Here is a 25,456-nt window from a genome sequence, read left to right on the forward strand (position 1 = left end):
TTAGGAAAGGCAAGGAAGTGCCCAAGTGCCCCTTGACAAGAAAGGTAAGGGTTACCAAATTTGTCTGCAGCACTGTTTATTTCCTACCTTGGAGTTGTAAAATAAATGTGTATGATACAAATGAGGAAATATAATCAGAACATAACTTCCACAGATTCATACCACTAGTCCACTCATCTACCAGTATCTGCAGCCAACATACTGCTTTCCAAGTTATCATAAATTAGGGCTGTACAAACTACTTCTGTAAAGGGCCAGACAGCAAATATTTTAGGCTTTGTGGGCTACAATGGTCTCACATAGTCTTCATTTTTTTCACAGCCCATTAAAAGTACAAAATCCAGGCCAGGCATGGTAGCTCACACCTGAAATCGCAGCATTTTGGGAAGCCAAGGTGGGAGGATCACTTGAGCACTGGAGTTAGAGACTAGCCAGGGCAATATAGGGAGACCCTGCCTCTACAAAAAAAAAAATTAAAAATCAGCCAGGCATGATGGCGCGTGCCTGTAATCCCAGCTACTTACGAGGCTGAGGTGGGAGGATCACCTGAGCCCAGGAGGTCAAGGCTACAGTGAGCCATGATCACACCACTGCACTCCAGCCTGGATGACAGAGCAAGACCCTGTCTCAAATAAAAGAAAAAAAGCAAAAACTAAAAATGCTAAGAAAAAATTCTTAGCTTCCAGGCCCTGAGCCCCTACTCTGCAGTTTGATGAGCCCAAGAATAGCAAGTGATTCTTCTTCCTTGAGCACAAGATCTCTTTCCTACATCACCATGTTTTGTCTTACTAGATCTTTGCCATCAGCACACAAACATGGTGTTATAAACCATTAATAATAAAAGAAAAAACTCTTGACCACACTCTCCCTTAAGCTACTCCCCCATTTCTTTATTACCTCCAACCCCACCCCACTTTCCATTCTGTCTTAAACTAACTCCAGACATGCTTTTAACCCCACCACTCCAGTAAAACTGCTTTTGTTAAGGTCAATTTCCTCAAGCTAAATCTATGACCAGTTTTCAGTCTTCATTTTCCTTGACTTGGATAATCGTCAGCATATGATATTATTAATTATTCCTTAATCCTCACATACTGTCTTTCCTTGCCTTTTTAGATACTGTACTCCAGGTTTTCCTATCTCACCAGTCATTCTTTTTCAGTCTCCTTTGATGGCTTCCCCTGCTCTCCACAACCTCTTAGTGATGTGGTGCCTCAGGCTCAGTTCCTGGTCCTTTTCTCTACCTAGAATGCATTCCCTTGATAATTTCATCTTAACTCAAATTCTGTTTCTACTCTTCCTCCTAATCCCCAGTATATCATCAATAAACAGCCATGGTAACACTTTTAAAGTAGGGATCAACACATGCTCAAAACCCTCCCACAACTCCCAAAAGATCTACAACATCCTACATGATCTGTATCTCTCCTCTGTTATCACTCTAATTTAATGTATCCCTCTCATATATTCCATGCAAATTGCATGGGCCTGATTGTTGTTCCTCAAACAACTCAAGGAGTTCCTATCTTAAGTCTTTGATCTGGCTCTTTTCTGTGCCTACAAATAACTGCAATCCCCTGATCTCCTTCAAGTTTTTGCTCAGTTCTCACCTTTGTTATGAAGCCTACCTTAACTATTACATTGATAATTGCAACTCCCTCTTCTTTGGCCCCCCTGCTTTACCTACCCCTACTATCTATCTATATCTATCCATTCATCCATCCCATCTATGTCTCTATATGTATATATGTTCATATCTATAAATTATTTTGGTAATTATGTTTTTTTTTTTTTTTGGTCATTGCCAGCCTTTCCCCACTAACTTTACAAAAACAGGGGCATTTATTATATCCAATGATATATCCCAAGTATCAAGCAGGTAGTGTTTTCAAAAGTTTGCTATCCTCATGAATACATGTTAATTTTCATTAATGTTAATGTATACATATTCTGTAAAAGTCTTTCTAATTTAATAGACACTAGCACAGACCTTTTATATTTAGTGAACAATTTGTCTTAAAATGTAACATTTCCACCCCAATTAAATTCCACTATAGAAGATGATTAAATCAAGTTATGACTGATCCTATCACTTCTGAAAGCTGTTATCCTTACCTACAATTGAACTACATTCAGAATGATGAAAAGCATTCTCTAACCTGTGAAAACAGCAACACAATTATTCTACTCTGATACCTCATTTGTTTATATAAACAAATCTATATAAACACTGTAACCAAAATACCCAGCTTTCAGACCAAAAAAAAGGTTGGCTTAAATAGTTTATCTGGTTCCAATGGAAAATATACAAATTTAAAAGAATATCAAATAACATTCATCATTTAATTTTCAATATGCTACTCATCTTGCAAAGAACATAAACTTAAAATTTACAAACTTCCTTGTTGACAATTTTGCTCTTTGTCTTCACAAACTCAGCTTTGGAAAATCACAATTTAATTCAAAGTTCAACTCTACTTTCACAGACTTTTCATTTTCTTTAAACATAGTTAATTTCCTTTTAATTTTCACATTTAAATATCATTATTTCTTCAGGCTTTTATCTTAACAATTCATTTTAATCCCACTAACTCTCTTTCAATTCTTCCTTCTGTATTTTATTCTTCATATGTTAAAAAATTCTAATTTGTCACTTAAATACTTACATAAAACTCCTTCCTTCTCTCCAGAATTTATTCGATTTTCTAATTTAATTCCAGTCACATTCAATCATAGTTTTAAAGCAATCTCCTCTTAGAGAATTTCTGAAATTTTCCTAATTACAAGGGTTAATATATTCAGTGGTTAGGGTTGGCAGATAAAATACAAGATACCTAGTTAAATTTGAATTCAGATAAACAGCAAACAATTTTTTTGTTGAAGCATGACCCATGCAAAATTTGTAAAAAACAAAAATATACATACAGCAAAAGGGCCTTCTTATACTAAAAATGTACTTGTTTTTTTATCTGAAATTCAAGTTTAACTGGGTATCCTGTATATTTATCTGCTAAATCTGGCAATCCTATTGGGTATACACCATTACGGTATACTGTCCAGGGCAAGTTTTGATTGTTTGTTGCCCAAGCTATTCAGTTGTTACATAATACGAACACCACCCCTGGAAAGAACATTAAACATCAAATGATTCTCCCTATTACCTTTTTTATTCTATTACTAAACAGTTCATAAAAAATAATCATTAGCTGAAAAAGAAATTAGATAAAGCTGCCATCTATATGATTCCCCTTATTCAATCATGCAGAGAACAATCTGTTGAGCCAACAGTAAATCAATCACCTCTCTCATAATACCAGAACTGTTCTCCCAGTGAAAGCTTGTAAAGTACATACAAAGTAAAAGTTCCGGTAAATTAAAATTTACAGAACAAATTGAGAGGATTTTTTTATATGTGATTATACTTCATTAAAAAAAAAGATGGCATGATTCATTTTATCCATTATAGGCAAGGCCTGTCTGTATTTGAAGTTAATATTTTCTACTCAGAATTTATTAAAAGCACTCTAGAGAGGTAATAACATTTCTATATGAAGCAAACTTCTATGTACAATGACAAATCTTTAGCTATGGACATATTGAGTTCATATATTCACAAATCAGTCTCATTAGCAAATAGATACTACCACAAAAATAACCACTTTTACACTTGGACAACAATTTTTTTAAAAAAGACATTTTGGATAAAAATCCAGCTTAAAAATAGCGAGAATCTGAAAATAAATACTTACTTTAGGACCATTTGAAAAGAACTGTAGTTAAAAGTATATCCACCAATCACCCACATAAATTTCCCATGTAAAACTGCTTTATGTGAAGCCCGACCTACAGAAGGACTGAAGGGTTTAACATTTGGCAGAATCCAGTAAGACTCAGTAGAGGGAACATTCAAAGAACAATCAGGACCTATTAAAAAAAAAATCAAACAACACACTAGATTAAACAAAGCCCTCAGATTATAGAAATACAATATATGGATTAAGAGAATTTAAGAATTCAATGTTTATCATATTAACAAATATAACATATATATAATAAATTATCTGAAATATAATGTACAAGAGTAATACAGCAAATGTAATGCTTGGAGGCAAAAAAAGTCATATACTCACAATCGAACTTGGATGTTCAAATAAATTTCCCAATTTTAAAGAATTATTTAAATAATATAAAATGTCAGATTTACTTTAGCATACTACAAGAGTATTAAAATAGAAAACAGTGTACTCAAATATCAGTTCTGTCAGGCAAGTATGTTTACCTCTTTCATCATCAAGCCTCCATCTACAGAAATGGATATGATAATCTACTACCAAGGGTTATAATAAATATTTATTTTTTTAAAATAGTGGAAGTAAAAGCATTTAAAAATTAAAGTTTAAAAATTATTAACTATTAAACAAATATAAAAACTATTAAATTTTTCTTAGCATTATTTTTAAGAACAGCCAAAGTCTGCTTCAGTAGAGAGTCCTCAAAAAGAAAAAAATATTATCCATCATAAAATAAAAATTATGCATGAGATAAAAATTATTAAATCAGTGCAGAATAATTTCAAATCCTATGAAATTGAAAACACAGCCTTTTTCCTATCCATATTCATGATGTTACTTATAAGTCTTGGTTTCCTCATCAGTGTTTCTCAAACATAATAGAAGGAATCCTCCTAAAAGGAATTTATTTTCTTTCTTTCTTTCTTTTTTTTTTTTTTTTTTAGATGGAGTCTGGCTCTGTCGCCCAGGCTGGAGTGCAGTGGCGCGATCTCGGCTCACTGCAAGCTCCGCCTACCAGGTTCAGGCCATTCTCCTGCCTCAGCCTCGTGAGTAGCTGGGACTACAGCCACCCGCCACCGCGCCCGGCTAATTTTTTGTATTTTTAGTAGAGACGGGGTTTCACCGTGGTCTCGATCTCCTGACCTTGTGATCCGCCCGCCTCGGCCTCCCAAAGTGCTGGGATTACAGGCGTAAGCCACCGCGCTCGGCTTGCTAAAGGAATATATTTTCATCAAACTTTAGGGCTCACAAATTATTTTAATCGTGATGAAACTAAAAAATTCTCAAATACTAGACATAAACTCCTATGGTTATATTTCTTTTACAAGCACAAAACCAACATACATTTATAAATTATATATAAGCAAATTTATAAAACTAATATTTACTGAATATGATAAATGATACTGTTTTGCTTAAAGTAAATAATGGGTCCCAAGTTAAAAATGATACTAATTCTCACAGCGCCTTTTTAATATAATTTTAGCATACCTATGTTATTTTGACAACATAACTCTCCCACCATTTTTCTTCAACCCACTTTTTACAAATCTTTTAAATTCATATACTATGGCATATAATCATTTACTCTTCACTTGTCACAAAAGTATTAGTACACTTCAGTTGTATTGTTTTTAGCCTACAATAATTAAAGTGATACTTAATCCCAACTTTAAATTATCAACACAACTGCTGGCATTACAATACAGTGGCACTACTCAATTATGAGATCAGACAGTGAATCTTCAATTTGCTTATATCAAAAGTTTTAGATTATCATTTAGTAACAAAATTTTAAAACTCCCAAGCAGAGTCTGATTTAAGAAATATTGGCCCATAAAGTTTTCATTTCTTCATTTGTTCACTCACCCAGGTATTAGTTGATTCATCTTCAAGATTTTTTCAATGCTTACATTGTATGGATCTGTATTTTTCAGGTACAAACTAGGAAGTATCTCAGATTATGTCTTTGATAATGATAATATTTTAAATCAGCTATAGAAAACTATTATTTCTGAGTGAGAAAAGACTGTGAACTATTCCTTAGTAATTAGAAATATTAAAGGAACTTCTTTTTTAATTTAACTACTGTAACTTAGAAATCATTTAATGGTTTTATTAAAACACAGCCATGGTCATTCAGTTAAGTATTGTCTATGGCTGCTTTAGCAGAGCTGAGTGGCTGCAACAGAGCCATGTAACTTGCAAAGTAAAAAATATTTACTACCTGGCCTTTTACAGAAAATTTTGCCAATCTATAACTGAAAAGACATGAAATCATATAGAAATTATATATAATGCATCTATTGGTATAAATTTTGTATCTATTTTCATAAAAGGAAATATAGATTTTAACATGTAAGTCACACAAAGCAAATAGAGTAAAATGTTAATAGGTGAATCCGGGAAAGGGCATTCAGATAGTCTGTACTATTCTTATTCTTGTATAATAAGTTTTCTAAAACTTTAAAATTATTTCTACATAAAACATTAAAAACAGGCCACCAACCAAAGGCACAGAGTTGAAAGCAGTCAAGTAATATACGGGTATTACTTGGAAAAGAGTTTGATAGAGAACGATGGCATGAAAAAATCTTGAAAATTGGGTATATTTTTAAATCACCAATATATTTATCAAACCTGCATTAAAGCAAAATACTGCAGAGCAAGTTTCCAGTAGGCTGAATAAAGGTATCCAGGTCTTAATCACCTGAAGCTTTGGATTTTACCTTATATGGCAAAAGGAATTTTGCAGATGTATTAAATTAAGGATTTTGAAAGTTGGGAGAGATTATCATGGATTATCTAAATTGGCTCTAAATATAATTACAGGCGTCCTCATAAGACAGGGAGATTTGACTGCAGAAGGAAGCAATGTGACTATCAAAGCAAGATGTTGTGCTCCTGGATTTGAAGATAGAGGAAGAGGCAAGGAGACAAAGAATGCAGGGAATGCAGTTCCAGGAGCTGGAAAAAAAATCAAAGACACAGATAATCTCCTTTACCTTCCAAAGGAGGTACAACTCTGCTAAGACCTTTATTTTGGCCCAGTGAAACTGATTTCCGATTTGTGACCTCCAGAATGGTAAGGGATTAACAAATGTATTTTGTTTTAAGATACCAAATTTGTGATAATTTGTTACAGCATCTGTAAAATACTAACACTAATAATTAAATTTATTTAATTTAACAAAATATTGCTATTTAATACAGAAAATAAGCTTCTAATGATTTCAATTCTGTACTCTAAAATACTTAATTTTCCACACAAAAAAAGAAAATAATCAAAATTCTTCCTATCTTTGTTACTAGTAAATTTTATGTAACTTGTGGAAACTACTAGAAGAAATGGTCTGTAGCCCAATCTACATGTTGTCGTTATTTTACTCTAAATTAATCCGTTTATAAATAGAATGACAAGATTTATAAATATAACTCAAACATTTTTAAAAATTAAATGTCTTAATTTGAAGCTTTCTGTATTCTATAACCAAAATGACTTAAAATGTAAATTAATAAACTGAATATTAATTTAAAACACAAACAACTACACGAAGACTTCCTCAGCCATTAAATATCTAACACTAATATCTACACTTAAGGCCATCTAAGCAAGACTCCTCTTCTTTTAATTTTATTTCTGCTACTGAACAATTATACACATTTATGGTCTACATGTGATATTTTGATACACGTTATACAATGTGTAATGACCAAAACAAGGTAATTAGGATATCTATTGCCTCAAACACACTTGTGCTGTAAACATTCCAAATATTCTAGCTATGAAATATATAATAAATTATTAACTATAGTCACCCTACTGTGTTATTGAACACTAGAACGTATTCCCTCTGTCTGACTATATTTTTGTACCCATTAACCAACCTCTTGTCATCCCTCTCTCCCCGAAACCTTTCCTAGCCTCTGGTAACCATCATTCTACTCTATCTCCGTGACATCAACTTTTTTAGCTCCCACACATGAACGAGAACATGCCATGTGTGCAAGACTCTTTTTTTATAAAAATATATCCATGAAAAATCTTCTACCACTTCATACTTTAGTATCTCATGCAACATCTCCCCATAACTCTCTTTGCATTACTTTTCTCAATCAATATGGCAACTTCTCAAGGTAGTATATCTCAGCTGTTTTTTAAAGGGTGTAATAAATTCACCTTATAGTCCCTTTTCATAAAGAATCTTCTCCACAGGTTATGTATAGTTTTAAAAAACCAAAGAGGATAAATGAATTTCTAACACTATAACTTTAAGCGTTAGTGTCGGGCTGCTGAGAGATTTTTGAAGGGAAAAAGCTACTACATAATCAGAGTAGAATTGTACTCTGATATATCGCAAATGTATATGTCCAGCCCCACGATCTCTCATGAATTCAAACTACTACTTGCCATTTCCACTTGGATATCCATAGAGGGTCATCTCAAACTTTACATATGTAAAACTAAAACCTTGATCGTTTCCTCCCAAACCGATTCCTTCACCAGTGTTTGCCATTTGAGTAAACGGCACTTCCATTCATCCAGCTGCTCAGGGCAAAAACTTTGGTGCCGTTCTTAAGTTGCCTCTTTCTCCAATACCCCATACAAGCAACCCACAAACAGACTGAATATTAAGTAGGTATGCAGGGATTACAGTCTTTCCACATGTTAAAGTATAAATGTTTCAATGATTGTTGGTAAGTAGATGTACCTCAGCAACCCAAGTATCAGCCTTGCTGTCCTAGTTCCCCTGACTCCTCACTTGAGATAATTCAGACCTCCCTACAATAGATAACTAGAGGGGTAATGTTGGCACAACATGGCTCATCAAGATCTTACTCTAGTCCAATGGCCACAATCCATTTTGATTGATGTCTGGTCTGTACCTTACTAATTATAAGCATTTTTAAATTCTAGCACCCCACCATACCCCAACCACTGATCCCTTTCTCTACAACTACCATTTCAGTCCAAGCCACCATCCACTCTCACCTGGACTACTGCAATAGTCTACAAACTGGTCTTCTTATTTCCATTCTTATCCCTTTCCTATAACATTCAACTATCCAGAATACAACCAGAATGATTAAAAACATAATTCTACTCCTATCATTACCCTACTAATAATCCTTCAGTGACTTCCCATCATATTAAAATACAATGAAAAGTACTTAACATAGTCAATAACTACTACATGATTAGCCTCAGTATACACTTATAGAATCAATCAATCAATGGATGGATGAATGAAAAGCACCTTAAGCTGTAAAGGAGTAACAGCATGAGCTATGCAGTCAAATCTAGCTTTCCTACTTACTAGCTGTGAAACCTTGGACAAAGTTACTTAATTTCTCTAAGCTTCAGTTTAACTGTGGAACTTCCACCTAGAATATACAATTTTTCTAAAGATAAAATGAGATTCTATGTAAAACGCTTAATATGTAATACTATAATAAATGTTTCATAATAGTAACTTTATCGTTATTATTAAGACAACCTTCTCATTTTATATACAAAGAAATTAAGTATAATTAAGTCCCATACATAAATACTAACCTTGATTGTAAACAAATTAAACCTTCCACTTAAAAGACACAGACTGGCTGAATGGATTTTTAAAAAAGAAAAACAAAGAAAAACATGATCCAACTGCAGGAAACTTGTATCACCTGTAACAAGGTATAGAGGCTGAAAATAAAGGGATACAAAAAAAATCCACTGAAACAGAAACTAGAAACTAGCAAGAGTAACTCTACTTAAATAAAACAGGTGTTAAGTCAAAAACGATAGAGAGAGACAAAAAAGGTCATTTTATAATGATAGAGGGATCAATTCAGCAAAAGGATATAACAATTCTAAACAAATACATAGCCATCACTGGAGCACATACACATATAATGTAAATATTATTAAATTTAAAGGGAGAAATTAGTAACTTTAAAGGTAGAAATTTAAAGGGAGAAATTGGCCCTGGGCCAATCTTTGGGTCTCGGAGTGACAGTGGCAGTCTAAGAGTGCCTGTCTTGGGCTCCCTGGCACCGTTTCTTGGCACCAGTGTTATCCGATCCAATAAAATAACAGTTGGGGGCTTCAACACTCTACTCTCAGCATTAGACAGATCATCTAGACAGAAAAAGAAATATTGGATTTAAACTGCACGTTAGACCAATGGACCTAGCAGACATTTATAGAACATTTCAATCAACAGCTACAAAATACACATTCTTCTTAACAGCCATAAAATGTTCTCCAGGATAGACTATAGGTTAGGACACAAAAGAAAACTCAAAAAAATTTTAAAAGTCAAAATCATGCCTTGTGAAACCACAATGAAATAAAACTAGAAATCAATGAAAAGAAGAACTTTGGAAACTGTATAAATATATGCAAATTTAAAAACATGTTCCTAAATGATCAAAGGATTAAAGAATAAAGAGAAAATAAAAAAAATTTTGAAACGAATGAAAATCAAAAACTAAAAGCTATGGGATACAGCAAAAGCAATGCTAAAAAGGAAGTTTACAGCAGTAAGTACCCATGTCAAAAAAGCAGAAAGGTTTAAAATGAACTAATGGTGCACCTCAAAGAACTAGAAAAGTAAGAATAAACCAAACCCAAAATTACTAGAAGATAAATAATAAACATCAAAGCAGAACTAAATGAAATAGAGGCAGAAAAAAAAATATAAAGGATCAACATGAAAAGACAGGTTTTTAAAAACATAAACAAAACCAATAAACCACTTGCTAGATTAAGCAATAACAACAAAAAAAATTAAGAAAACCGAAATCAACAAAATCACAAATGAAAAAGGACACATTACAACTGATACCAGAGAAATACAAAAGATTATCAAAGACTATTATAAATAACTACACACTAACAAACCGGAAAACACAGAGAAAATCCACAAATTCCTAGACACACACATCCTACCAAGATTGAATCAAGAAGAAATATTTAGAAAACTGAAACAGACCAATAACAACTGAAGAGATTCAAAGTAGTAATAAAAAGTCTCCCAACAAAGGAAAGTCCAGGACAGGACGGCTTCACTGCCAAAGTCTACCAAACTTTCAAAGAAGAATTAATGCCAATTCTCTTCAAGTTAGTCCAAAAAAAACATGGAAAAGGAGACAATTCTCCCTAATTCATTTTACATGGCCAGGATTAACCTAACACCAAACCTAAATAAGAAAGCAACAAAAAAAGGAAAACGACAGGCCAACATCCCTGATGAACACAGATGCAAAGATACTCAAAAAATACCAAATCCAGCAGCATATTAAAAAAATAATAAACCCTGATCAAGTAAGATTTATCCCAGGGATGCAATGATGGCTCAATATATGCAAATCAATAAAAGTGATATATCATATCAGCAAGATGAAGAACAAAAACCGTATTATCATCTCAAGAGATGCAGAAAAAGCATTTGATAAAGTTCAACATCCCTTCACAAAAAAATGTCTCAACAAACTAAGCATGAAAGGGACATACCAAGATATAAAAAAGGCCATATATGACAAACCCACAGTTAATATCATACTGTTACAGGAGTTAAAAAGAAAGTATTTATAGGCAGTTAGTAAAGATAAAAGAGTTCTCAGTGGAATTTCCTTTTAATAAAAAGCCCCCAAATCACTTCCTTTCTAACAAAAAGCAGCCTGAAAAATCAAGCTGCAAGCACAGATAAGCAAGCTAGAATGCTGGAAGCTGTGCCAACAGAAAAGGGATACCTGGAAGCCGGGTATATTCAACATGGAGATTTTCTCTTCCCTTTTGTCGCCATGCGTGCAGGCATCTACACTAGCCAGGTAGATACCCCAACTGCATAATAAAGATTAGGGTGGGATGGCCAGCCTCTTAGTGCACTATGTAAATGGCACACCTGGTCCAACCAATCCTCTGGGCCCTATGTAAATCAGACACCGCCTCCGAAAGCCCCTCTATAAAACCAACCATAGCCAGGCACAGTGGCTTACGCCTGTAATCCCAGCACTTTGGGAGGCCAAGGCAGGTGGTTCACCTGAGGTCATGAGGTCGAGACCAGCCTGGCCAACATGGCGAAACCTCATCTCTACTAAAAATATAAAAATTAGCTGGGTGTGGTGGCGCCCGCCTGTAGTCCCAGCTACTCAGGAGGCTGAGGCAGGAGAATCACTTGAACCTGGGAGGCGGAGATCGCAGTGAGCCAAGATCACGTTACTGCACTCCAGTCTAGGTGACAAAGTCAGACTCCAAAAAAAAAAAAAAAAAAATACTGTATCCGGCCTCAAAGCGGAAGATCCACTCAGAACCCCACTCTCTCTGCTCAGGAGAAGTAAAGCTTTTCTCTTCCTTACTTTGCCTATTAAACTTTCTACTCTTAAACCCACTCATTGTGTGTCCACGTCTTTGATTTCCTTAGCGCAAGACAACAAACCTCGGCTATTTCCCCAGATCGCTTCAATACCAAATGGGGAAAAACTGAAAGCTTTTTCTCTAAGAACTGGAGGAAGACAAGGACGTCCACTTTCCCCACCTAATCAATATACTACTTCAAGTCCTAGCCAGATAAATTAGGCAAGAGAAAGAAAGAAAAGGCATCCAAACTGGAAAAGACGAAGTCAAATTGCCACTCCTTGCTGATGATATAATTTTGTATCTAGAAAACCTATAGACTTCACCAAAAAACTCTTAGATCTAATAAATGAATTCAGTAAAGTTGCAGGTTACAAAACCAACATACAAAAATCTGTAGCATTTCTATACACAAATAATGAACTAGCTGAGAAAGAAATCAAGAAGGCAACACAATAGCTACAAAAAAATAAAATACCATGAAATATATTTAACTAAGCATGTGGACAATCTCTACAGGAAAACTACAAAACACAGAAGAAAGAAATTGAAGAGGACACAAACAAATGGAAAGACATCCCATGTACATGGATTGGGAGAATTAATATTGTTAAAATGACCATACTACCCAAAGCAACCTACAGAGTCAATGCAAACTACCATAGTCATTTTTCACATAATTAGAAAAAACAATTCTAAAATTCACATGGAACCAAAAAAGAGGACAATAGCCAAAGAAATCCTGAGCAAGAAGAATAAGGCTGAAGGTATCATACCACCAGACTTCAAAATATATTATAAGGCTATAGTAACCAAAACAGCATGGTACTGGTACAAAAACAGACACATAGATCAATGAAACATAATAGTGAAAGAATAAATCTATATATCTATACTCACTGATTTCAAAGACACCAAGAACATACATTAGAGAAAGCACAGTCTTTTCAATAAATTTTGCTGGGAATACTGGATACTCACATGCAGAAGAATGAGACTACACCCCTTATCTCTCACCATATACAAAAATAAACTCAAAATGGATTAAAGACTTAGAACTATCAAACTACTAGAAGAACACATAGGCAAAACGCTTCGAGACATTGATCTAGGCAAAGATATTTTGGCTAAGACCTCAAAAGCACAGTCAACAAAAACAAAAATAGACAAATGAGACTACATTCAACCAAAAAGCTTCTGCACAGCAAAGGAAACAATCCACAAAGTGAACAGACAACCTGCAGGATGGGAGAAAATATTTGAAAACTATGTTACTGACAGGGACCTAAAATCCAGAATATACAAGGAACTCAAACAACTGAACAGTAAACAAATAATCCTATCTAAAAGTGGGCAAAGGTCATGAAGTCATTTCTCAAAAAAAGACTTACAAATGGCCAACAGGTACATGAAAAATAGTTTAACATCACCAATCATCAGGGAATTTGCCAATCAAAACCACAATGAGATATTATCTTAGTTAAAATGGTTATTATTAAAAAGACTAAAAATAACAGATGCTGGCAAGGATTCAGAGAAAAGGGAATTCTTAATACAGTGTTGGTAGGGATTTAAATTAGTACAGCCACTATGGTAAACAGTATGGAAACGTCTCAAAAAACTTAAAATAGAACTATCATATGATCCAGCAACCCCACTACTGGGTATTTATCCAAAGGAGACGAAATCACTACAACAGAGAGATACCTGCACTTGCATATTTATTGCAGCACTATTCACAATAGCAAAGATATGGAATCAATCTAAGTGTCCCTCAACAGACAAAAGGATAATGAAAATATAGTGTATATACATAATGGAATGCTACTCAGGAACACAAAAAAAGAGAATGAAATCATGTCATTTGTAGTAACATGGATAGAACGGGAGGTCATTAAGTGAAATAAGCCAGCCACAAAAAGACAAATATTATAAGTTCTCACTCACATGTGGGAGCTGAAAGAGTTGATCTTATAGAGGTATAGAACAGAATGATGGATACCAGAGGCTGGACAGGGTGTGTGTGTGTGGGTAGGTGGGGAGGACAGACATTGGCTAATGGATATAAACATATAGTTAGAAGATACAAATTATAATATTCAATGGCAGTGTAAGGTAACTATAGTTGGCAACAATGTATTGTGTATTTCTAAGTAGTTAGAAAAGAGCATTTGAAATACTCCCAACACAGAAATGATAAATACTCAAAGTGAAGAATACTCCAAATACCCTGACGTCATCATTACATATTCTATGCGGATAACAAATACTCACATATACCCCATAAATATGTAAAGTATTATATATCGATAAAAAAATAAGTAAAAGGCAAAGTAAGCAAAAACTAATCTTACTCCAGGATTTTAGACTTTTTGACGCAGTTTTGGCTCATACCGTTAATTTATATTTAATCTATACTATCATGAAAAAGCATTTATTTTACTGTTAAAGTGGTACATGTTGAAAGAGCCAACTATATTTTCTTTTTGCAGTTTTCAACTGAACACATTAAATAAATTGCTAACTTTGAACTATATCAAATGCAGGTTGTTGATATGATTTTGGGTATTTTAAAGAAGTCTAATAACCAGGAAAAAAAAAAAAAACCGTACTCTAACAGTATCTCTAAGGTGGTACTTCAGTTAGTTTTCTTACATGCGAGTCACAGAAATTAATTAGGCTAGCTTAAAGGAAAATGGGACTGTATTGAAAAAATATGTAGAAATTCAGAGAGTTTTTCAAAGAGGAAAATCACGCTTAGAATAGACAGGTACCTGGATTTTTTCATCCCAGCAAGACTATGCTACGTTAGCAAAAGGCAATTTCCCAAAAGAAACTGGATTATTAATAAGAAGGGGAAGATATGCTGGAAAGAAAGACTTTAAGAGCAAGACGGGCTGGGCGCGGTGGCTCAAGCCTGTAATCCCGTCTCAAAAAAAAAAAAAAAAAAGCAAGACGGGTAAATGTAGCTTATTGTAATCATTCCAGAAATAGTCTTATGATTTAGTGTGTACTGAAACTGAAGTTCTCCGATAAAAATCAAAACCAGATTTCAATGCAAGAGTTCTCTCTTCTAACATCATTTAAAAATTTTGATTTTGTTACAGTATCCAAAGTATTCTACACATGTTCTAGACCCATAAAATCAATCTCCAAAGGCCAGGTATTAACTTTTGTCTATTTTAAATATCCACAACTATTCTGACAATCTGTTAATTTTATAAGACAATGAATTGTATGAGTGGTAATCATTATACTAGATCTGTTCCAAGAATACTTGGTTCTTAGAGTTTAGGTCAATGATGCTATTGTAGCACGGAAACAAATTGCCCTCTTGTTTAAAGATCAGTGGTTTCCAATTTACTCTTTGTGGGCTGTGGAAGGCTTAAAACAAAGTTTTACAAGGAATCTCAATATTTAAAATATTGCAAAGTGATGAGGCAGGAAAGAGTCACTTATCTTCCATCCTATCCCCACCCATCTCCTTATATAACCCGTGCAGCACACATTTTGAAAACTCCTGGTATTATCAAAATATGTCTGCTTAGAAAAGACTAACTTCAAAAATTTTGAAGACCAATTTTTTTGAATAATCATAACCGTCAAAATTATATTTCAAAAACATCTAAAATAATAAATTATAAAATAATGAAAGCATGTATGCCAAAATTTCTTCTAGGTACAAAAGTTAAACTGCCCATTTTATTAGACTGGTGAATGTATAATGCTCAAAGAATATCTAAACAGTTGCCCAATGTATAAATATTATTTACAAATTCAAATCTTTATTAATAAAATGTACTGAACCCCACTGCAGAGAGAAGATTTTACTAAATTGAACTATTACAAAATGTCTACTTACTAAAAAGGAAACTGCTACTGTAATATCAGCCAGTCAAGCATATACAGCAAGACACTATTTCAATTCACTTTGATCTAGTTAGCATCCCAAGACTCAGACAAGGGCAAATAATCTCTTTGTATAAATAATGAAATTTATAACCAGATAGTTAATTGACTTTCCCAAGATAACTTTAATTGTAAATAGAGAAGAGTTCCTCCATAAATTGAAATAACATTAAGAAACATTCATTCTAAGAATTTTCATGACCCGGGCACGGTGGCTCACATCTGTTATCCCAACACTTTGGGCAGCTGAGGCGGGCGGACCACGAGGTCAGGAGATTGAGACCAGCCTGGCCAATGTAGTGAAACCTCGTGTCTACTAAAAATACAAAAAATTAGCTGGGCATGGTGGCGGGCGCCTGTAATCCCAGCTACTTGGGAGGCTGAGGCAGGAGAATCGCTTGAACCTGGGAGGTGGAAGTTGCAGTGAGCAGAGACGGCGCCACTGCACTCCAGCCCAGGCAGCATTGCAAGACTCTGTCTCAAAGAAAAAAAAAAAAAAAAAGATTTCTCATGTTATGGACTGAATGCTTGTGTCCCTTCAAAATTTATAGGTTGAAACCCTAACTCCCAATGTGATAGTATTAGTAGGTGGGGCTGTGGACAGGTAATTAGATTTAGATAAGGGTAGGATTATCAGGGTAGGATCCTCATGGTGAGATCATTGCCTTAAGAAGAGAGACCAGAGAGCCTGCTCACTCCAGCTCTCACATGTTCACACTCTCGCGTGCGCGCTCTCTCTCCCTGGCTCTCTCTTGCTCTTGCTCTCTCCTCCTCCCCTTCTCTCTGCCATATAAGGATAGAACAAAAAGGCAGTCATCTTGTTCTATCTTTACGTGGCAGAGAGAGAGGGCCAGGAAGATGGCCCTCACCATGATGGCACCCTGGTATTGGACTTCCAGTCTCCAGAACTGTGAGAAATAAATGCCAATTGTTTAAGTGACCTAATCTGTGGTATTTTGTTATAACAGCCTGAGCTAAGACATTATGCTTTGAAGAAAATTGATAAACCATGTTAAGAATATGGACAGGGCAATACACAGCATTTAAAAAGCAACTGCAAGAAAGATTTAAGACCTTGGTTCTGATCAGCTGAAAACGACAAACGTAGAATTAGCTATATTGAGAGGAGGATTTGCTCATTTTACATTGTCCTACACAGTCAGAGGCAACAAAATCTTATAAAGTCAGAGGCAACAAAGTAAGTGGCTATAAATAGTTCAACCTAAGGCAAACTTATCTAAAAAAGGAATTTATATGCCTAGCACAGAATACTCTGAATTTTGTTGTGACCCATAGTTCAGTCATTGGTTCTATTCTCTATCTCTATGCTAACTTCCCTGGTAATCTCATCCAATTTCCTCAATGGTTTCCAACTTAATATTTAAGCCAACTAATCTCCAAATTTATATCTACAGTACAGATCTCTCTCCATCAATTTCCAGATCCATATATCCAACTGCCTCCTCACTATCTCCTTTCTGATATCTCAAAGACATCTCTAACTTGGCATACCATAACCAAATACTCTTCCTAAAATCTTCCTCATATTAGTTCATGACAACTCTGTCTTTCCATCTGCTCAAACCAAAAAACCTTAGTCATCTTTGACTCCTCTTTCCCTCACCCCCCACATCCAGACCATCAGCAAATCCTATTAATCCTGCATTTAAAATCACATTCAGTATTCAAGCAATTGTCACCACCTCCACAGCTATCAACTTGTCCAAGCTACCATCATCACCATCTCTCACCTAGATTATAGCAGTAGCCTCTGAACTGGTACACTGCTACTACAGTCTATTCTCTGGTAGAAATAGGAGCTTTATAAAACTAAGCCATATAATATTAATCTTCTGCTCAAAATCCTTCAATGGCTCCCTCATTTCACTTAGGGTAAGAGTCAAAATCCTTACAATGGTCTACAAAGCTAAGAATATTTAGCTGATATAGCTCCATCCTTCACTGATCTCCATCCCCTCCAGCAACCCCTTAATTCCACATCCCCAACCATCTCCCTTGTTGTGTAACTTCTCTGAGTTCATATCTGACTAATCTCCCCATCAGTAATTCAATTCTAGCCACAATGGCCTTTATACTGGTCCTCATGCACACCTGGCTTGCTCCTACCTTAGGGTCTTTGAACTGACAGTTCTCTCTGCCTAGAATGTTCTTCCCCTTGATATCTATATGGTTGAACTCTCTCACTTGCTTGAAGTCTTTTCTCACATGTCATCTTTTCAATAAAACCTAAGCATATCATCACATTTTAAATGTAACCCCCAGATCTTTCTATTCCTCTTTCTCTGTTCAACTTTAATTTTCCATTGTACTTATCACCATCTAACATACTATATAATTTATATTTATTATTTAGGGTCTGTCTCTCCTAGCTTGAATGTAAGTTCCACAAGGATCTTTGTCTTCTTTGTTCCGTGATGTATCCCAAGGACCTAGAGCAGTGCCTAGCACTTAATAGAGCTCAAAAAAAATTTTTTTACATTAATAAATGAAAAAAATAAATAAATGAATTCATGAAAGAGGGCTGTCATATACACATTTTAATGCTACTTTTATTTTTAAACAGTCAACTTTCTTAGTAAAAATTTAATTAGCTCTCACAAAAAAAGTCAGATCTGCTGTTTTTGTTAAGTGGGAAGAATTTATTGGAATTAAATGCATTACCTGTCACTTCTCCCTCCTCAAAGTTAAAAGAGAAGAAATAGATTGACCATGTTCATTATTATTCTATTTCTAAAGGAAAATGTAAGCTACTTTGTGAATTTCAAGGCAACCTATAATCTCATGTGTACTTACATACTATCCTAAAATAACTAAATATGTCCTTATATGTTATATGACTAACCAAGATAAAATACCTCAGATAAAATATTCATAAATTTGAGTTGAAAGATTTTACATTTTTCTAAGTCAAATAAAACTACCAAGTTTTTACAATTTGAATGCCAGAGTTTAAGTGCGTTTTCTGGTAGTCAATACTGCCACCCAATGGCAAATGTTAAAATCTAAAGCCAAAAGATTGAAACAAAATAAGACCAAGATTCCAAGAACTAATGCCTGATAAAGTAACATTTTAAATGTTCAAATTCAATAGCTTCCCTCAGTGTTCAGAAGTAATTATACAGGAAGCAAATAACATAATTTATTAGAGAAATAATCTTATAAAATATCTCTAATTGAATGTCTACATATCACTACACTAGTAAACTAATACATTTCTAATTCATTCATTCAACAACAAACAAATTCCAGTGGCTAGTACATGCCATGCACTATATTAGGTTCTGGAAACGCGAGGATGATCAAAACATAATCATTCTTAACTTCTTGGAGTTTATATTCCACTGGGAAAGATAATCAAAGAATCACACAAGCATATAATTATAAACTGTGATAAATGCTATAAATTTAAAAGATAGGGTTCTATGACAGCATATTACAGGGGGATCTGACCTGGACTTAGAATATAAATGGGGTAAGGGTTTTCTAGGAAGAACTTTGAAATTAAGAAAGGTCTTCAGATAGTGAGGGACAAAGAGCATCTGAGAAACTGGAGTAAGTTACAATAAAGTGTGACTTTAAATAAAGATCAGAGGCACTATGCAACAAAACTATTAAATTACATGATTTACATTTCCAGATCCTATATTTCAATCAATAATTTAAGAGTTTAAAACAGGCAACTTCAATCCTTATATGAGAACCGTACCTGAATTGAATTAAAAAGGAATACTAAAAACATTAAAATGTCCTGAAGACATTTAAAAGAATCGAGTAATAGGACTGAGCAGGACATTCTGGAATAGAAAAGGAACAGGAACAATTTGATAACAGTTAAGCAACTGTCTTATATATAAATGATGGTGACCTATTTTTCACTGTTCTCTGTAGAACAGGGGAAAAAAATCTGTTGTAATACATTAAGAAAAAATTGTATGCTGAAAAAATTAAGCTGGTTTGTTGCTTAACCAGTCTACTCCTACATCTAGTCCACACTGCAAAGTTCCTCTGAGTAGACATGAGAGAACAAATTGGCCCATTCCTTGTTAATTATGGTAACAATCTGGAGTTAAAAATATATCATTTGAATTTTTTGTTTGGGAATCTCAATCATTTGAATCCCCTTTCCTATGTTTAGGAGAATCCTTTATTGTGTGAATTTTGTTCAGAAAGAGAACCTCTTTCACTACAGATAACAGAAAAGTTAAATTCCCTGTTTCACATCTCTAGGTACCCATGGTATGGACAAGACCTAGGTTTAGCCAAGCAGATACTATTAAGCAGGACTCAGTCTTAATAAGTGATGCAAAGATGTAAAGACAATTTACAATTCTTTCTCTCCATTCCTGTAGCATGCAGTACCTACTTTAAGGGTGCCACTGGTAGTAACCCAGGATCCTGTGGCAATGACAGGAATGTCCTACTCAAACTTTCCTTTGGCTTCATCTTTACTGTAGGCCTAGCCTTTCTTTGTATCTGGCCTCTTTCCAACAATAGTTTATCCAGTCTTCTCATTTCTCCTGTGAGCTACTCAATATCCTTTTGTATTATTTAGAGAACAGGTTGAGAGAAGCAAAACTAAGTGTTGAAATAAGGTGAAAGCTTATTTCTCTCTAATGAACATTCTAGAGATGAATGGGCCAGTGCTACTTATTATAGTTTATGTCACTTATCAGCCACAGGAAAATATCTGAATGATCTAATATTTGCATACAGATTTTATCCAATCTAAACTTAGTAACTGATATGCTTTGGTTGTGTCCTCACCCAAATCTCATCTTGAATTCCCACGTGTTATGGAAGGGACCCGGCAGGAGGTAAGTGAAACATGGGGGCAGGTCTTTCCTGTGCTGTTCTCGTGATAGCAAGTAAGTCTCACAAGATCTGATGGTTTTAAAACAGGGAGTTTCCCTCCACAATCTCTTTTATCTTGTCTACCGCCATGTGAGACATGGCTTCCACCTTCTGCCATGATTGTGAGGCCTCTGCAACCATGTGGAACTGTAAATCCATTAAATCTCTTTGTTTTGTAAATTGCCTGGTCTCTGGTATGTCTTCATCAGCAGTGTGAAAACAGACTAATACAGTAAATTGGTACTAGTAGAGTGGGGCGCTGCTGAAAAGATATCCAAAAATGTAGAAGTGACTTTGGAACTGGGTAAACAGGCAGAGGTTGGAACAGTTTGAAGGGCTCAGAAGAAGACAGAAAAATGTGGGAAAGTGTGGACCCCCTAGAGACTTGTTGAATGACTTTGACAAAAATGCTGATAATGATATGGACAATGAAATCCAGGCTGAGGTGGTCTCAGATGGAGATGAGGAGGAACTTGTTGCCCAGGCTGGAGTGCAATGGCGCAATCTTGGTTCATCACAACCTCCACCTCCCGGGTTCAAGTGATTCTCCTGCCTCAGCCTCCTCAGATTTTTTTAAAGTTATATAAAACAGAGGAACACACAACTACTCGGACGGGAGTTGGTAGGAGGAACATCATACCTTGGAATCTACTTTGAAAATTACTGTTCTATTGTATTCTTTACACATGAACGTGAATTCAATTTGTTATATGTTGCTTTTGATGTCTTATAAAAATTGATCATCTATCCCAATGTTTGGAAGCCATTTTAAGAGATCAGTGCTTTTCAAAGTTGCCTTTTTCCCTCAGGTGACTTATTAAAATTTAAACAAATTTTACAGAAGCAACCAAGATGTCCTTCAGTAGGTGAATGGATAAACTGGTACATCCATACAATGGATTATTATTCAGGACTGAAAAGGAATTAGCTATCAAGCCATAAAAAGACATGGAGGAAAGTTAAATGTATCCTGTCAAGTCAAAAAGACCAATCATAAAAAGCTACATACTATATGATTACAAGTATATGATATTTGGGAAAAGGCAATACTATGGAGACAGTAAAAAGATCAGTGGTTAGCAGGGGTAGGGGGAGGAAAGAATGAATAGGCAGAGCATAGGGGATTTGTAGGTTAAAAAAACTATTCTGTTGATACTATAATGGTGGATGCATGTAATGATACATTTGTCCAAACCCACAGAACGTCCAACACTGACAGTGAACCCTAATGTAAACTATGACTTTGGTTAATAATGATTTGTCAATGTGAGCTCATGAACTGTAACAAATATACACTCTGGTGGGAGATAGTGATAATGAGAGAAGCTGTGTATGCATTGGGGCAGGAGGTAAATGGGAATTCTCTGCACCTTCTGCTCAATCTTCCTGTGAACATAAAACTACTCTTAAAAATGAAGTCTGTTTTTTCTATTTTACTATCATAGAAGCAGATGAGTCTACACAGGTCCCTGTACTTTTAGTCATATATTTAATATGTATATATCATTATCTTTGACAACTATACATTATGACAAAATTAAATACTATATAACAAACTTGTGTGCCCTCGAGTAGTCCCAGCTACTCTAAAGGCCAAGGTGGGAGGATCACTGGAGCCCAGGAGTTTGAGACCAGCCTGAGCAACACAGAAAGACCTCATCTCTACGAAAAAAAATTTTAATTAGCTGGGAATGGTGGTGTGCAACTTGTGGTGCCAGCTACTCAGGAGGCTGAGTTGAGAGGATCATTTCAGCATGGAAAGTCAAGGCTGCAAAGAGCTGTGATCATGCCACTGCACTCTAGCCTGAGCCACAGAGTGAGATCCTATCTCAAAGAAAAAGAAAAACCAAAGAAAAAAATGACACACAGAGATCAGGTAGGTTAAGGAAAAGAGAAATGTTAGGAAGGAACTCAAGACTTAATATAAAGCTAGGTTTTTCCTCTGTGTTATCTTAATAAAACCCAAGTTTCTAGAGGGTAACTCATTTTTAAAAAATATACATTAGCATAGAGGCAAACAGAATAAGTCAAGCAACAACAAGGGATAAAATATAATGGAGATAACAACAATCTGTTACTCTAACCTAAAGAATCCAGTTCCAAATAACACCTTGTATAAAACTACCAGATTTTGAACCTTATAAAGATCGCCTCAGCAGTGCGCATTTTCAAATGTCTCTCATTCTCTGATCATTCCCCATTTGTCCTAGAAGCAAATCTCTCTCTTCTCACCTCACTGATTCCTTCCCATTCTATATATCTGAAATAAAAACATCATTTTTCCCTGAATGATTTTGCTCACAATCCTACCTACTTTGGAGCTATGCTTCCTTAAATACAGAATCAGGATCAGGTTTGAGGCACAAAGTAACCAGTCTGCACATAATTTATTTCGAAAACACCATACTATCTCATTTACCAGCCCTCTACCTTCAAACATATAAATTGAGAAATCATTTCCTTAATTATTAAGAAAATGGTATAAAAATTGGTCTTATTTCTGCATTTTATAATTTACAAAGGACTTTCACACTACTCTCCATAAAAAATGTATATGTATTTATAAATAAATGTGTATATATGCATACACACTCACACATACACATACATAGAGATGCATTTCTTAGATTATTGCTATTAGAACTTTGCTTTTAAAGTGAACATACCCAGTATTTGCTTCCCCATTTCCATTTGCTTATAGACATATTAGATTCAGGAATTCTTATGATTTGGGACATTACTGATGAGAATAATAGGATATGAAAAGGTCAAAAATCAAAGGCCAGAAAAAACTCATAACGCTTTGAATCAGATCTATATTACAAGACTCACAAAATAAAGCATTTCAAAGAAGGACTAATGAAAGTAAATAAAAAACAGAAAAGGGGACAGAACTGTTCAGAGAATGTTATACAAATGTATCACTCATTTGCTTTTAAGACTGCTGAAATGAGGTGCAGACTAATGGCAATTGAAGACCAGTTTGAAAAATACTGTGTGTATGAGCTATATTTCTATTTATCAGGCCTTAAATTAAATATAATACGGATAGACCATTGTCTCTATAGAAAAGACAGTTATTTTAGCTTCACGTCAGAAATGAAAATAAAATTACAACTCAAGGCACTTTTGGGGGGAAGAAAAGTCACAAATGATTAAAAGAGTCACTTAAAATACATGACCCTGTAATTATAGAACATTTAGAAATTTGTATCTGTCATAATTGTAATTGGTAACCAAATTTGATTTAATAAGAAATCATGGATCTTTTGTGCAGTTGACATACCTAATATTTTTTATGAGCTAACATGAGCTTAAGACAGGCATAATTTATACAAAGCCTAAAATAATTCCTCTAAGTAAGTACTGAACATACTCAACAACACTTTTTTGAAAACATCATCTCAGCAATAATGAATACAACTACATGAAGAGTATGTTGTCTTTGGTTTTTAACTTGGGAACTATTGCTACTATTTATTACACTGTATTATAGTAACACATAATCAAGTACTTCAGGTTATGTAATTATTGAGTCAAATCTCCCTATTTCAACAGGATTAATATGTTGGCACAAAGGAAGCTCTTCATATGTAAATGCAACTAGCAAAAAGTAAACTCTAGGTGAGTAGGTGTATGTATAACTAAGTATCTCTCTTAATTTCATAATGACAATATTTATTTTTTTATATCCAGATAAACAAGTAAGCCAACATTCTTCAGTATAGTGTAAACTTAATCTTTGATGATAGATATTTATAAAAGTTACTTAGATATTCTTTCCTAGGAATCTGACTTTTGCAATAGGCAGCTAAAATACTTTTTAAAATATTCCAGTTCTTTTTAAAATAGCCACAAGATGTCAGCCTTTCCTAAGAAATAAGTTTCATATACTGCAGTACCTTGTAAGATGGGCATTTATTTTTGTAATATACTATTTATATTACCCTTATAAGTCAAATTTGAATGCACCACATTAAATTCAGTGAAGTCACCAAATTTGGGGAGAGTCGACAACAAATTACAGAAGACCATAATGATCACACACCTAACAATTCAGTTTCATATATCACTTCGTTTAGTCTTCAAAGTAGTATGGAGACAAAATCTCTGCCAATTAATTCTATTTGTGACAAAAAAATTAAGAAGTTGATTATTAATCTGAACATTCTAAAAATAAAAGTAAATACATGAGGTTTGGGTGTGCAAACTATAACGAAACAAATAAATGTGGAATTTGTATGAATCTATTACACCTATGAATCAATGTTTCAAAAGCCATCACACCACATGTGCTTACCTTGCCAACTATCATTGCAGACACATAATTTTTCTCCCGTTAGGTCACAGTAACCATGATCTGGACTACCGCAATTGGCTTTACAGTAAGGAATATCACAAGCTTCACCCTTCCAGTATTTATCACATTCACAATATACTTGACTTGGAACAGAGATACTAGTTGTGCACTTCCCATGACCAGAGCAATTGTTCGGACAAGAATTGATTCTGTAAAATATAATTCATATATATTCAAACT

General features: G+C 34.6%; 1 protein-coding gene across 1 annotated transcript in view; it reads right to left on the reverse strand.

The window, feature by feature from the left end:
• The window catches only part of ATRNL1 (attractin-like 1), a gene marked incomplete at its 3' end in the record, with an annotated part of 405,371 nt that overhangs the window by 370,944 nt on the left and 8,971 nt on the right, over positions 1-25,456 (reverse strand). The window contains exons 4-5 of the mRNA XM_011967565.1: positions 25,217-25,425; positions 3,750-3,924 (exon numbers count right to left, since the gene is read on the reverse strand). Of these exons, the coding sequence (XP_011822955.1) occupies positions 3,750-3,924; positions 25,217-25,425 (384 nt within the window). The remainder of the gene's footprint in view (positions 1-3,749; positions 3,925-25,216; positions 25,426-25,456) is intronic.

Source organism: Mandrillus leucophaeus, unplaced genomic scaffold (assembly GCF_000951045.1).
Source record: "Mandrillus leucophaeus isolate KB7577 unplaced genomic scaffold, Mleu.le_1.0 Scaffold80, whole genome shotgun sequence".
Taxonomy (NCBI): Eukaryota; Metazoa; Chordata; class Mammalia; order Primates; family Cercopithecidae; genus Mandrillus; species Mandrillus leucophaeus.